The sequence below is a fragment of the Lithobates pipiens genome, unplaced genomic scaffold (assembly GCF_037356315.1).
Source record: "Lithobates pipiens isolate NorthernLeopardFrog02 unplaced genomic scaffold, aLitPip1_a1.2 Scaffold_19, whole genome shotgun sequence".
NCBI lineage: Eukaryota > Metazoa > Chordata > Amphibia > Anura > Ranidae > Lithobates > Lithobates pipiens.
This window is the reverse complement of record NW_027507764.1, coordinates 356,855,276-356,871,909: the sequence shown is the minus strand read 5'-3', so window position 1 is coordinate 356,871,909 and position 16,634 is coordinate 356,855,276. Positions and strand designations below refer to the sequence as shown.

General features: G+C 41.8%; 1 protein-coding gene across 7 annotated transcripts in view; it reads right to left on the bottom strand.

Moving 5' to 3' along the window:
* Positions 1–16,634, bottom strand: part of PHACTR1 (phosphatase and actin regulator 1) — a 469,458-nt gene that overhangs the window by 16,662 nt on the left and 436,162 nt on the right. For all 7 annotated transcript variants that reach the window (XM_077492210.1, XM_077492207.1, XM_077492208.1 and 4 more), the window contains 2 exons: positions 4,890–5,113; positions 799–955 (listed from right to left, as the gene is read on the bottom strand). In XM_077492210.1, coding sequence (XP_077348336.1) covers positions 799–955; positions 4,890–5,113 — 381 coding nt within the window. The remainder of the gene's footprint in view (positions 1–798; positions 956–4,889; positions 5,114–16,634) is intronic.

Genomic DNA, 16,634 nt, shown 5'->3' with positions numbered 1-16,634 from the left:
CTCTGGGTTATTTATGTACATTGCAAGTATTCTAACAACCTTTGTTGCAGATCCCTCTCTTTTTTTATTCTGAAACAATCCTTGTGTGTTCCTCTGTGCCCCTGTGTGGGTCCCTGATTGGGTCTAATGAGAGCGGTTTCATAATTATCAACCAGCTGTGCACCTTCAGAGCACTAATGAGGAAAGCTGCTGTGCCTGCACTCCTTTAGATGTGTTCCTATTGGGAGTATCTCACCAAATATTTTATTTTTTGTTGCAGGGGATGCCTGAAATCTGACTTGTATCTTAGGCAGACTTCTGGGAATATCAGTGAGAAAATCACACAAGCAGGAAATGTTTCTGGGGGGTGTTTTGTTCACATTCTGTGTACAGGTAGCCATATTGCATTGCATTTTTAGAAAATTACAGAGCTGCAGATTAAAAAGAAATGGTAATTTTTAAAAACATTAAATTACAATATGGCTTGTGTCGCAATTGTATACACTATATAGTTTTTTCTTTATTTGATTTTTTTTCCACACGAAAGTGGAGTTACCCTTTAAAGAAAGTATATGAAACATATAAAGCAGTAACCAATTTGTATCATGCCATACACTCAGGCTTATTCATTAAAGTTTTACAAAGAGTTTTGGTGATACTCAAACTGCAGAAAGCAATAGCAGCTACTCAGATTTCAATATTCTGCAGTCTGGTTATTTAACATATAGCTTCTTGCGTTCTATGAAATATCACACTTACTATTAAATAATACTGTAAATGTATTAATAAAACTGTCTATGCTTATGCAAATGAAGTTACCTTATAAGTTTAGTGCCAATCTGTTGCCGGAGTTCCAGCCTCTCCTCATCTGTCTGCACGGGGAGGATATTCTTCTCCTCCAACTCTCTCTTGGAGGGTCTGTTGCTTAACTTAATCGCCAGCGAATCCTTCCTGAGGACCTTTAATGTCAAGGAGTCTTCAAAGATAGAATGAATAACAGCTAAATTGTTGTAATCCCCAATGCAATGTAACAGCACAGTAAAGACAATGTTGCACATTTCATTATTCTTTCAATATCGCAATTGCAAATATGTGTTTTTTAAAGTAGTTGTAAATCCTTACAAACCACTTTGACCTACAGGTAAGCCTAGATTAAGGCTTACCTGTAGGTCCAAGAAATATCTTCTAAACCTATACGGTTTAGGAGATATTTGCCAAAAAGACAGGTACCGCTGTCTACGGCGCATGCCGCGAGTGGCGGCTCCCATGCGCATGCACGGGAGTGACGTCATTGCGGCTCCGTTGAATGACAGTGCCGGAGCAGCAAGACCCACCAAGAAGATGGACGCTCCATACACAAGGGGATAGCGGTGACTTTGCTGGCTCCTGTGTCAGGTAAGTAACACATAATGGGCTACTATGTGATGCATAGTAGTCCATTATGCTTTGCCTTTGCAGGGAATCAAAGAGGAAGTAAACCCATCAGGGTTTACTTCCTCTTTAAGTACTTGTAGTGTGTTTTTACACACAATATTTGGATAATTTTTTGAGGCATATAACTGTTTTTTGTTTGTTTTGTTTTTTATGTGATTTTCAGCTGTTGAATATTGGTATTGCTGTGAAGTCCTTGTGCCAAAATGTGTTAGAAGGATGTGATATTAGATATTGTGGAGAACCTGAAAGTGGCAGGGATACTTAATATATTTGATCGCATTCTTTGCTGGCCTTATGTAAATGCAATTTTACTATTTAAATGAATGCCCTTCACACTGTAAAGGCCTGTGCTGATGGGCTTTGGGTTTAAGTGGATCAATGATGTTTCATTCCCATGCTCCTGGAAGGATGCCATCATTATGGTTGCAAGATCCCATGCGGGCATGGTAGTAACCCGTCTATACTGCCACTACTGCACATTCATGGGATTTCACTGCCATATTGTGATGTCAGAAATAAAGTGGTGAGATCCCGCATATGCGATGTAGTGGTAGTACAGATTGATTACAGATTCACATGCGCAAGTTCTCATCACTATATTTATGACATCACACTATAGCGGCGAGATCATGTACATTTGCAGAATTATAGATTGATCACACGCATGGGATCTCATTGCCATACTGATGGCAGACTTTCAGGAGTGCAGAAGTAAAATGTGGGCCTGCACTTCCACTGTTTTTTCTTAGACAATGCCCATGATATTGTGATACAGTACTGTGCATGTGTAGGGATATATTCTTGCATCTGCGGGAGTGGTTTAAGCAGCATTCTGCATATCTACGTGCATCCTAATGACGCATGACCACCCACCATATTGCTACAGAACCCTGCCAGACCACTGACACCATCTATAAATCGGCAAAAGTGTGCCCACTTTAGAACTGAAAAGTTTGGGGAGGGGGAGGTGCTAAGAGCAGGCACAGTGATGAGGGGTGATAGTAGTCAGGCACAGTAGCAACGGCAGGGCAGCATGCACACGTGGTCAACGGGAAGTTAGAAGCAGGGGTGATTAAGGGAAGGAATATGTGGTCAGGTGCAGTGCTGAGGGAGTGTAAAGGTACAGCAGAGAGAGCTATGGGGTGGCATGCACAAGCACTGTGGTGCGTTCAAGGCAGAAGATGGTGGTCAGGAGCCGTGGTGCGGTAGTGAAAGCAGGGAGAAGAGATATGGAAGTGAGAGGAGGGTGCAGGTGCAGTGGTGAAAGAGGGCTTAATGCAGGCACAGTAGAAATATTGAGGGTGTGGGATGTGAGAGCAGGGGAAGTGGATATGAAGGTAAGGCAGTGGGTGGGCATGTAGGCATGGTGGGGAGGTCGAGGGATCAAGTACAGTGGTCACGTTGGGAGGGGAGGGGAGGGCAGGCTCAGTTTTGATAGTGGGAGAGAGGGGGGCATGCATGTGCAATGGTGAGAAGGAGAGCATAAGAGCATAGAGTGGGGGTATATATGTGTAGCATTTACAGCAGAGAGGTAGAGAGGGGAAGATCATTCCTGTACATGCTGACATATTGAGTTTACATTCTGATAAAAAGTGTGGTGAAATAACTCTGTGTGTGCTAGCTGACAACCAACGGTTGTATTTCATACATTTTTTATTTTTTATTTTATTATTTTGGTTATATTTTGGTTGAGCTGATTGATTGTTGTTGCTACATGCTGCTATATTCTATATATATTTCTGTATCAGTATATTTTTATATTATTATTATTATATATTACTATATTACAAAGACATACTCTAGCTATCAAACATCTCAACACAGCTGGTAGAGACATGGTTCTCAACCTTGTCCTTCATATAGGTAAGGAAACTAAGAACTGCGATTATAAATGGCAGGGGGAAAATAAAATGTCACTAGTAAGATGGTTGTGGCTATTCGCTCATGTGCAGTAGAGTCTGTTCTCTGATACTGCTACCGTGAATGGACAGAGAATTTATGGGTGGCTCCTTCAACATTGCATTTACACTCTCTACTATATGAGCTCAACAATACAGTGTTGAGATCGGTCATTCCCATGCAGGTTCATATCCCTGTACCGCTGATGACAGTGTGCATGCGTGGGAATGTATGTTCCAACAGTATAAAAATGCATAGGGGATATGACCCATTCCTTATAACAACTTTGCCATGACTGCTGCTTACCATTGCTATGGAACCCAGATGCCATCTTAAAAAGGCAATTTTTGAAATACCATGTTTACCCATCCGGACTTCTCTAAGTAAGGATGTCAATTTCGGCTACCAAAAAATGATTTACAAGTAAACAACACATGAATTGCTTACTCTCTATTAATATTTTGATGATTATAGCTCAATTTAAACCTGAAACTAAGGGGGAAATGGAACACCATTTTACTTTCTGTATGCTTCTCTAATAAAAACATATAAAAACTATTGGATAGATAATTATAGTTACATAGTGGGTAAGGTTAAATAAAGACATAGGACCATCCAGTTCAACCTATGTGTATGTGTACGCTTTGCTCCCATGTCCCTGCCTCAGCCTCTCCCCTATACAAAAGAGCTCAGACTGGCAGGTTAAGAATTAGCAGAAGAAGCCTATCAGTTGTGCTGCGGTGCTAATGTGTAAGCAAAGAACATGCTGATAGAAGTAGGGAGCAGAGTGACAGAGAGAGGAGATCATCGGTCTTCTCCTTTCATTATCTATTCACAGGCTAGGGGAGGGACAAGACGTGTATGGCCGCGTACACACGCGGGGACTGTTCGCTCAAGTTTGTCTGCTGAACAGTGTTTCGGCGGACAGTCCGCTCGTGTGTGTGCTTTCAGCGGACAGTCTGCTGAACAAAGTTTTTCGGAAATTCCGAAAAACTGTCCGCTGAAACTTTGTTTCAGCGAACAGTCCCCTCTTGTGTAGGCTTGTTCGTCAAACTAAGTTCCGCGCATGCTCAGAAAGGATTTACACGCCGAAGTTTGCATTGCAGTGTATAGGACGTCGTTTTCTAGTCCCGTCGTACGTGCCGTTCACGTCATCGCGCACGGTTTCAGCGGACTGTTCGCTTGTCGTGTGTGGGCAAGTCCGTCCATGCTAATTTTGAGCGGACTGTCCGCTGAAACTGTTTGACGGACAAAGTTGAGCGAACAGTCCCCGCGTGCGTACGCGGCCTATGTGTTACTCAACTGCATCAAAGAAAAATCAGTTCTACTACCCTGCAAGAGGACTGTGCTGTGTGGCAGAGCTGTGTATATCTCAGACAGGCTAGACATACTGGATAGATAGAAATACAAATCCTTTGACAGGTAAAACTTTTCTCTTATATGTATTTCATCTGTACATTTAGCTGCTTGCCTTGAGTTCAGCTTTAAGTTGAGATTTTGTCCAAATGTGTGGGTTCCCTTGGGGTCCTTGTTTACTGTATAAACTAATATTGTAAAAAAAAATCGTCAAGACATACTTGTGTATAATGAGCCATCATCATCATCATCATCGTCATCTGTATCTTCATCTGTATCATCTTCATCATCTCTGGAGTATAGGCAGGAGTCATCATAGTTTGATTCATGAGGCACGTTTTCCTTGTCATCTTCACATTCAATAACAACGGTTGGCACTTGTCTCATGTCAGAATATCCACTGAGCCCTGCTTTTGACATGCCATCACCTCCATGCAAACCCGAGCTATGAAGATAAAAGGACTACTATTACTTTGTTCCAATATCTGCAATATTGTAGGTTATATCGATACATAAAAAAAACAGCCATTTCTTTCAATGGGGCAACTTTATGGGTATAGGTATAAAAATGTAGGTTTACTCAGTAATCTATAGTATACTGTTTTTTTTATCAAGATTTGTAAACTTTCTTGAACAAATGTGGTAGAAAGCAAACCTGGCCCTAGACAGTTTGAATCTTGGCCCGTTCAGCAGGAACCAGATGAGATTTAAACCCTGTATGGCAGGCTGAATGTATCCAAGTTGATTGATCAATCAACTTGGGTACAACCAGCCTGCTGGATTTTACATGTGATTATTGCCAGTGGCTGTTATAGCTGCTAGCAATAATCACTGTGTTCTCCCAGCAGGGATGGCTTCCCCTGACCTCCCCACCCCCTTTCTCTGGGAGAACACAATGTCACACTGTCAACACTGTCTGTGGTTGCAGAAAAGAAAATCACTCTGTCTATGGCCGGCCTAAGGCTAAAAAAATAAAAGTTTGCTATCAGATACTGTAATTTTTATTTTTATTTTTTTACACAATTATTACAGCTTTCAAAAAAATACACCAGATAACCGCTCCAGATATGTTACATATACAATTATAACTCTGTATAGTAATTATACTGTCTTACCTCATGTTGTAAAGCAATATGCAAACTGTTGGCGCTATATAGATACTGTATAATAATAATAAAAATAACTCTGACTATACTGCACCTTTATATAATTGTATGCTTAGACTTCCAAAGAAATACAAGCATTAGCAGTGCTACACAAACCATAAAAAATGTGCTTATAAAAGTCAGTAGTTAAACACATGTACCCAGTGAGTCATAAATCAATCAAAGGAGGATTGAATAAGGTTGCTGATGATCCAGGTCTATTCCTTGAATCCCGTCACCACACCTCGTGGAACATCGCTCCCTGTGGATATTGAACTCACCAGATCTTTAAGTAACTGCGCCTCAAGTACGCCAATTGATCCAAAGGATTCTCCTCTCATCAGCAGATCAAGGGATTGACTACACCTTAAGCGCAAAACACCTTCTTCCTACAGAGTTCGCTATAAGCGACGATCCCCCTCTCATCAGCATCAACAAATTCTTGAGGCACAACATTTTTTACATAAAATACATCATTTTATTAATTCCTTGCAAAAGCATCATTGTTACATATAAAAGATATTATCACAAGACACAACCATAAAAATGATTTGACAATACAGTATATCATGTCCAAGATTGATGATCCTAATGCCGCGTACACACGTAGCGGACTATCCGGCGGACTTAGTCTGGCGGACTTCCCACCGGACTGTCCGCCGGACTTTCCGAACGAGCTACTTGCCCACACACGGCACTTTTTCAGCTGACTATTACGGCGTACTAAGTCCGCCGGACTATCCGCCCTACTTTTCAAATGAATGGACTCGCCCACACACGCGGAGGAAAGTCCGCTCATTTTGAGCGCGTCTCCAGGTAGGCGGGCTAGCTAAGGAGGCGTCACTGGTCCCGCCACCTGGTATGGGCTTAAAGGGGAACCCCAACGCCGGAAAAAATCGGCGTGGGGGTCCCCCCCAGGTCCACATCAGACCCTTGTCCGAGCACGCTACCCGGCCGGTCAGGAAAGGGGGGACGAGCGAGCGCCCCCCCTCTTGAGCCGTACCAGGCCGCGTGCCCTCAACATGGGGGGTGCCTTGGGGAAGGGGGGCCGCGCGGCCCCCCCACCCCAAAGCACCTTGTCCCCATGTTGATGAAGACAAGGGCCTCTTCCCGACAACCCTGGCCGTTGGTTGTCGGGGTCTGCGGGCGGGGGGCTTATCGGAATCTGGGAGCCCCCTTTAATAAGGGGGCCCCTGGATACCGGCCCCCCACCCTATGTGAATGAGTATGGGGTACAATGTACCCCTACCCATTCACCTGTGGGAAAAAAGTAAAAATAAAACACAACACACAAGGGTTAAAATAGTTTATTGCACAGCTCCGGGGGTCTTCCATCTTCGGGGGTCTTCTCGCCGGACTCCTCCGCTATCTTCTGCTAGCTCTTTTGCTAACGGAGGAGCCCAGCTTTCTTCTTCGCCGCCACCGCCCTCTTCTTCCGACTTCGGGGGTCTTGTCCCCTTCTTCGGGGGTCTTGTCCCCCTCTTCGGTTCTTCTTGCCGGGCCACCGCGCCTTCTTCTAGCTCTTTTACAGGCGGTGGCCCGGTCTTCTGTCGCCGCTGTCGCCGCCTTCTGTTCTTCTCTTCTTCTCTTCAGATGTTGCCTCGTCGCTCTCTCTGCTCACAATGACGGGGACAAGGCGCGCGGCGACTTATATAGGGACATCACCGGATGATGTCCCCGCCCAGTATGATGTCACAGTCCCAGAGGACAACAATACAAATGTGTATAGGTAGAGTGATCACCACTTAATGGGGTTGTAAAGCTTCGTTTTTTATTTTCTAAATAGGTTCCATTAAGCTAGTGCATTGTTGGTTCACTTACCTTTTCCTTAGATTTCCCTTCTAAATGTTTTTTTTCTTTGTCTGAATTTCTCACTTCTTGTTTCTCCTCAGTAAACTTCACACCATCATCCGAGCGGTGTTTAGTCAGCCAGAACAGCTTACTGAACAGCTTACCGAGTAGGAACAGGAAGTGAGAAATTCAGACAAAGAAAACAAAGAAAAAAAACATTTAGAAGGGAAATCGAAGGAAAAGGTAAGTGAACCAACAATGCACTAACTTAAAGGAACCTATTTAGAAAATAAAAAACAAACCTTTACAACCCCTTTAATTTCTTCCTCTTCCTCTCACTTTCAGCAGGGTCTGGCTCAGCTTTCATTACTCTGTTCTGAACTCCTATATGTTTTTATGAACAGCAACTGCTATAGGATTTACAGTGCCTTGAAAAAGTACTCATACCCTTGAAATGTTCCACATTTTGTCATGTTACAACCAAAAACATAAATGTATTTTATCAGGATTTTATGTGATAGACCAACACAAAGCACATAATTGTGAAGTGGAAGGAAAATGATAAATGTTTTTCAACATTTTTTACAAATAAATATGTGAAAAGTGTGGCGTGCATTTGTATTCAGTCAATACTCTGGGAAGCCTTGTGTTCCACAGACCGGAATCTCCGAGCTACGAGCTCCTAACCAGAGCTTGTAGCTTCACTACGTCACTCCCAGTTTCGGAGATACCTATGTGAGCGTAGCTGACTGGATCCACTGCGGAGAAGGAGACACTGGACTAAGAGCCGATTCTTGTGGGATGCTGCAGGGGTACATCTTTCTGGTGAGTGTGGACCAGAGGGGGGAGCATGTGTGAAAATTCACCTAACCTCACCAGTGACACAGTTTACTCAAGCACAAGCTACTTTTAAATGAGACCAACTATGTGGATTTATGAACTGTGATTTGTTTGCACTTTTGAACATTTTGGTTTAAATACCGACAGATTTTTTACTTTTCGCAAACTTTTTTGTTGCACACGAAGCACGTTGAAAACTTTATTATTTATGGATGCAATTTTCAATACTTATTGATGGTCATAGATGTAGCATGACAGATTGTGAACTTTATATTTTTAAACAATGATTTAAAGAGACAGCACACGATATATAGTACTTTTCAATTTATTTTATTTAGGTTTGAACATTATACAGTAGAATTTAGGCAGTGACAATTTTACCCCCTTCTTTTCTTACAATTTCTTACACTTATCCCACATTGGTGGGGTTTTGCTGGGGTGGGCAGCAGCCATAACTATATTGCCGTAGTGCGAAATATAATATCCATTTCAACCATTTTGGGGATGTCGCTACCAGCTTTGCACATATAGAGAGTGACATTTTGCCCATTTTTCTTTGCAAAATAGCTCAAACTCTGCTTGGGATATTTTTTATAACCTAACTCTGCTTTAAACTTCTCCACAACTTTATCCCTGACCTGTCTGGTGTGTTCCTTGGCCTTCATGATGCTGTTTGTTTACTAAGGTTCTCTAACAAAACTCTGAGGGCTTCACAGTATTTATACGGATATTAAATTACACACAGGTGGACTCTAGGTCTAGGTTCCAGATTTTAGTTAGGGGTATCAGAGTAAAGGGGGCTGATTACAAATGCACGCCACACTTTACAGATATTTATTTGCAAACAATTTTGAAAACTATTTATCGTTTTCCTTCCACTTCACAATTATGTTCCACTTTGTGTTGGTCTGTCACATAAAATACATTTAGATTTTTGACTTTGTATTATGCTTTATGTGATACAATATACTGTACTTATATTTGTATCTATTGTTTTATTATGCCTATATGACTTTATTGCTAAAGCATTTTTGTTATGTGGTGTGCTTAATATATATTTAAAACTATTGTACTAACAGACTGATACACTATGAAGGGGGCTTAAGCAGCCTAAAAAATGATCTATTGTTAGTTGCTTAAGAAAACAGTAGGGCGCTGGAGTTAGAAGAATCAGAAGCAACACTATTTATTTTGAAATAGCACACTTATAACGTGTACACACGGTTGGATTTTCCAATGTAAAATGTTCAATGGGAGCTTTTAGTCAGAAATTCCAACCGTGTGTAGGCTACATTGGACATTTTCCATCTGAATTTCTGACACACAAAATTTGAGATCTGGATCTCAAATTTTCTGACAACAAAATCCGTTGTTGGAAATTCCGATCGTGTGTACACAATTCCGATGTACATAGATCCATGCATGCTCGGAATCAAGCAGAAAAGCCGCACTGGCTATTGAACTTCAATTTTCTCGGCTTGTCATACGTCACCGCATTCTTGACGTTCGGAATTTCCGACAACATGGTGCCGATGGGGGACCAGAGAAGAGGAGAATCGAGGCTGCTCTGTGCAAAACCACTGTACACAGCAGGTAAGTTTAACATGTTTGTAATTTTTTTTTTTTTAATAAAACTATTTCCTTTACAATCACTTTAAAACCACTGTCATTTTTTTTCTCTGTTTAGACTTAGATTTTTTCACTACTTCCTTTCCTTTAGATTCAACAGAAAGTGACAGGATATCTTTTCAATGGGCGGGAAATCCCTTCCTAGACAGTTTCACCATAAGTGTGTGCAGCCTATTGCATTAGGTTGTGCACCCCAAAGCTAAAACACGCATGCGTGTGTATGTGTGTGTGCATGTAAGTATATATATATATATATATATATATTGTACAGGACGCCAAGGTTGGGTCCTGGATGGGTGCTATGTAGCACCAGTATTTGGGTTGTGGTCCCTTTAAGGGAGTCCCCGGTAGACTTCAGGGGGTCACCCAAAATGGGTGAGAAATTCCGGTTATAGTCATCAGGAGCGGACTGACTCATGGTCCTCTCTATATTAAGAGAGAGATAGTTGAGACCCGGAATTTGGGGGGCTCTGAAGTGACATTTGGGTGGGAAAGAGCTTCCCTCCCTGACCACAGGGATTCTGCACACAGGGGGTTAAGGGTCTCCAAGAAGACAGCTCATAAGACAGGAAGTAGTGTTGCTGTCTTGCTGTTTTGGAGGCTGCAAAAGATTTCTATAAGGACTCTGAAAACTTTGGGGGCGAAGACCCGGCTACAGAACTGTAGGTGTTTTCTTTAATTCTTGTTTTTTGTGCTGAAGATAAGCGAACTTTAATTTACGTTTTGATTTGTGTGCTTATAAAGCCTTATTTTTGATTTAATTATAAATAAAAGTCTTTTGGTTACACCTTTGAATAGTTTATACACTTGGTCCCGCGGAGCTATTATCCCCAAAATTTACAATATACAGTATATATATATATATATATATATATATATATATATATATATATATATATATGCACACACTCCTATAAATAGATGTATGTAAACAAACACTTTGTGGACGATACTAAGCTAAGCTGGGCAATAACTTCTCTGCAGGATGTGGAAACCTTGCAAAACGATCTGAACAAATGAATGGGGTGGGCAACTACATGGCAAATGAGGTTCAATGTAGAAAAATGTAAAACAATGCATTTGGGTGGCAAAAATATGAATGCAATCTATACACTGGGGGTAGAACCTCTGGGGGAATCTAGGATGGAAAAGGACCTGTGGGGTCCTAGTAGATGATAGGCTCAGCAATGGCATGGAATGCCAAGCTGCTGCTAACAAGGCAAACTTATTGGCATGCATTAAAAAGGGGATCCACTCCAGAGATAAAACCATAATTCTCCCACTCTACAAGACTCTGGTCCGGCTGCACCTGGAGTATGCTGTCCAGTTCTGGGCACCAGTCCTCAGGAAGGATGTACTGGAAATGGAACGAGTACAAAGAAGGGCAACAAAGGTAATAAAGGGTCTGGAGGATATTAGTTATGAGGAAAGGTTGCAAGAACTGAACTTGAGAGGGGATAGGATTTTAATATATAAATACCATACTGGTGACCCCACAATAGGGATACAACTTTTTCGCAGAAGGGAGTTTAACAAGACTCGTGGCCACTCATTAAAATTAGATGAAAATAGGTTTAACCTTAAACTACGTAGAGGGTTCTCGTCAGGAAGCATCGATAGTTTCAAGAAACTATTAGATAAGCACCCGAATGACCACAAAATAGGGATATACAAGGTAATACTGACATATAATCACACACATGGGTTGAACTTGATGGACTTGTGTCTTTTTTCAGCCTCACCTACTATGTAACTATGTAACTTTAAAATGTATAAAAACATGGACATGTCAGTAGGGCAGAGGATGATGTCAGTAGTTTCTTCTTATTTTTTTCATTTTTTTTAGGAGCCCCATTGGGAGCTTTTTTGAAGTATCAAGGATCTAAACAGACCCCAGATGTTTCACTTTTGAGACTGAGAAAGGGACTGAGGACAGAGATTCCCCAGTCCCTTTCTCTGCAGCCTCAGCTGCATTGGACAGTGAAAGAATGGGTAGTACTCTGTGCTTAGTGGCTTCCTGTTCATTCACAAACTGAGACATAGGAAACTGTTTAATATGCTTCAATTATGAATCATGAATGGGCACAGGGGCAAATTGGTACAGATCGCTCACTATGTTCATTCAGAAAAAGAGGAGTTGGTAAATGACTGGCTGGGCAGTAGGGTGAGTCTGTGCCACGTGGTATGATTAGGGTGTGCCCATGCACAGCTAACATATCCTGTGCGCACGCCTATACACAGGCTAGGTGAGGGACAAAACTTGAATGGGTTACTCAACTGCATCAAATAAAAATCAGTGCCTATCCTAAGGCACAGCTGGGCTGATTGTGAGGGCCTGGACTTCAACTTGGAACCTCTGCTGTGTCTGGCAATGACTCTGCTTGCAGAGCCACCTGGATTGCTGGATGACTCCCTGGACAATTCCTTAAATGATCATGCCTTGAATCTTGTTTGTCTTGAACTTTGAACTCGTTGCTCCTCCTATGAACTTCCTGAGTTAAGCTATAGCTCTGCACCCAGGAGCTCTGGTTAATACCAGTTAGTTCTTAGACCCCGCACCTCCAGTGAACCCATGTCATCACCCAGGGTGACCTGCGTCTATCCCCGTCCCGCTTGTTGGTGGGTGCCGCTCCATTGCTATAGCTACTGGCCTCCAAGCCTGACTCCGGACCTTGACACTGACATTTTAATAGACTGACTCTTTTTTTTTTTTGTGCGCCTACTTGTGTGTCTTATATTAAAATTGTAGGAGGAGTGCAGACTTGATGGTCAAGGGATTAAACCACACTGAACTGTAATTTTGTAACATTTTAAGTGTATTTATAGCTCAAACATTTTTTTCTGTATAGAGCAGGGTAGGGGCATTGAAAACCCCTATTAGGTTATTTGTTGAGATCTGTGCATTGCTGAGCAGATTTCCTTTCACTCCCGCTCCTTGAGATACAGCAGGAGAGGAAAGGAAACAGTTGTCACCAGAACATTTGATTTCAATGGAAGATTTTCTCTAATGCCTTGTACACACAGTCAGACATTCCGACAACAAAATCCGTCTGATTTTTTCCGACGGATTTTGTCCTAAACTGGTGCTGCATACACACGGTCGGACAAAGTTGTAGGAAAATCCGATCGTTCGGAACGTGATGATGTTCATTTGTTACGATGGGACTACATTGAGGTTAGTAGCCAATAGCTTTGGTCTCGTAATTTGATCTGAGCATGCGTGTCACTTAGTCTGATCTGAATTCTCTACAAACGATCGGAAAAAGTCAGATCGGATTTTTTTTGTCAGAAAATTTGAGATCCTGCTCTCAAATTTTTTCTGTCTGAATTTCCGAACGGATAGAGCCCACACACGATCGGATTTTCCGACAATATAATCCGATCGGACCTTTTCCGTCAGAATTTCCGACCATGTGTACAAGGCATTCGTTTTTGCTCTTATGACAGCTCTAAGGTTTAGGAATGCCCCTACTTTCTGGTTTAGTGAAATTGGTCACCAGGACAAATAAAGGGGTGAATCACCCCAGCATGGAAAAAACTTCAAAAAACCTTGTCAGCGGGTTTAACTCTTCAACACTATCCAAAACATTATTTTTTTTTTCTTTACATACATTTTAACAGTTCTATACATCATTACTTGGTATATTTCCACAATCAGAGTATGTGATGAAGTATACTTTTATCAGCACAGTACATTTTAAACTAAACAAAATAGTGTATCCCCATTCTAGGAGGGACTGGATTATAGTAAGTACCTGCAATGTGTCACAGCTCCGATGATATACCCAATCCCAGCTGGCTGTAAACACTTGGCTCTCACAAGGAAGCATTCTGTGTTTGCAGTAATGCCATAATTGCTTAATAAAGCAAAATGCCAGCAATGCTGCCAACTATTCTGCCTGGACATTAAAAAATGAATGCAGATGAATCCAAAGTGAGTCAGACTACTCATATATGTTTACATATCTGAGAATCACAGCAGTAATCCTTAGCCCGTTATTGCTGAAAATTGTACTCATTCCTGGCTCTACTCCATTGGCAACAAGGAAACTAGACAGACCCACTATTATAGGTTTGTGCCATCTGAGACAGTAGTACATTTGTGCCATGTAGATGAGTTAAATGAGATGGAAAGTTTCCATTTATAACCCAGGGATAACTGCACTGTGATGTGCATCTGGTTCACTATGTATTATTGTGGTTTTCAAAAGAGCATCAAAGCATACAACGCATACTGTGATATCTATAAAATGAACAGCTTTCATGATAGTGTCCTTCACATCATCACTGCCAGATTGTAGGCAGAATAATGACTCCACTATTACCCATGCCATGGCCTCATGAATAAATTGACAGAATGAAGGCATGTTCTTATTGTCGGTAGCAAACTAAGTCTCTGTTCCATGTTTCCCATCTAGTAAGAACTATCGATAGTAGAGAATCTAACTAGAACACTTTTAAGTGGTACACACACATGGTACAAAAGAAGGAATCTGATTGGAGACTGGATAACACAGACTTAAGTTTTTCTTATGTTTTGATAAATGATGACAAAATATATACATGATAGCTTTATGACCACCCATCTAATATTTCCTGCCAAAACTGCCCTGACTGGTTGAGGCATGGATGCCACTAGACCTTTGAAGGTATACTGTAGTATCTGGCACCAAGTCTTCAGTAGCAGATTTTTTAAGTCTTGTAAGTTGTGAGATGGGGCCTCCATGATTCGGACTTCTTTTTCCATCACATACCACAGATGCTCAAATAGATTGAGATCTGGAGAATTTGGAGGGCAAGTCAACACATCTAACTTGCTGTTACGTTCCTCAACCCATTCTTGAACCATTTTTGCAGTGTGGCATGACACATTATCCTGCTAAAAGAGGCCACTGCCATCAAGGAATACCGTTTCCATGAAGGGGTGTAGTTGATCACCAGCAATGTTAAGGTAGGTGGTATGTGTCGAAGTAACATCCACTTGAATGTCAGAACTTAAGGATTTCCAGCAGAACATTGCCAAAAACATCACCCTGCCTCCTCCGTTTGCCTTCTTCCCACGCTACATACTAGTGCCAACTCCTCTCCAGGTAAGCTGATGCACTTGCACCCAGCCATCCACATGATGTAAAAGAAAACATGATTCATCAGACCAAACCACCTTCTTCCTTTGTATAAGCCCTTGTACACACGGTCGGAGATTCCGACGGAATGTGTCCGACGGACCAAGTTTTCCAACTTGTTGGTAAAATTTTCCGACAAAATGCTCCGATCGGACATACTCCGATCATGTGTAGAGAATTCCGATCAGCCAAAGTGCCACGCATGCTCAGATCAAATTCCTACATCAAAGCTATTGGCTACTAGCGTCAACGTAGTCCCGTCGTAACGAAATAACGCCATCAGGTCGGATTTTCCGACAACTTTGTCCTACCGTGTGTATGCAACAGTTTCGGACAAAATCCATCAGACAAAATCCGACAGACAAAATCCGACGGATTTGGTTGTCGGAATCTCCGACCGTGTGTACAAGGGCTTAGTGTACAAAAACTGCACTAATGCCAAATTATTAAACACTCAATTGTATTAACCTTACGCTGAGCTGCAACTCAACCATGTAATATAAACATAGTGCATACAAAGGAAATACAATCAGAGCTGCGCTTGTACCATAGAAGACATTTGTTAAATATAAACCAGTGACAGAAATAAAGTCCACATAAAATAAGAAAAGTGGGTGAGAAAATCTTCTTTAGAAGTTAATTACAAGAAATCCAGCACCACACGGCAATAACCACTGAAGTACAAAACCTCCACCTCTACTGTAGGGAGCGCTTACCAGATATTATGGACCTTCTATCTCTAGAAGGGTCACATAGGCAATGATTAGAATCATCAAAGGTCACATAGGCAATGATCTGAGTCACCAAAGGGGTCCTTCTGATGTTACTATAGGGCCGCTCACCTTTGGTGACTCGGATCTTTGCCTATGTGACCTTTCTAGAGATAGAAGGTCCACAATACCCGGTAAGCGCTCCATATACTAGAGATTTCACACTTCAGTGGTTATTGAGCGTGGTGCTGGATTTCTTAAAATTAACTTCTAAAGAAGATTTTCTCACCCACCTTTCTTATCTCACATGGACTTTATTTCTGTCACTGGTTTATATTTAACAAATGTCTTATATGGTACAAACACAGCTCTGATTCTATTCACCTAGTTCCATTGCCTGGTCCAGTTCTGATGATCATGTGCCCATTGTAGGTGCTTTTGGCTGCGGACACTGGCATAGGCACCCTGAGCAGTCTGCAGCTGCGCGGCCCCAAAAACAACAAACTGCAATGCCCATTTTTCTGCTTTCAACAAAATAGCTTCAGGGACAACATGTTTACTTCCTGCTTAATAAATCCCACTGACTTTCAGATGCCATTGTAACATGTCAGTGATCATTTTATTCACTTAACCTGTCAGTGGTCATAACGTTAAGACACTATGGGGGTTATTTACGAAAGGCAAATCCACTTTGCACGGAAAGTGCTCTTGGAAGTGCATGGAAAGTG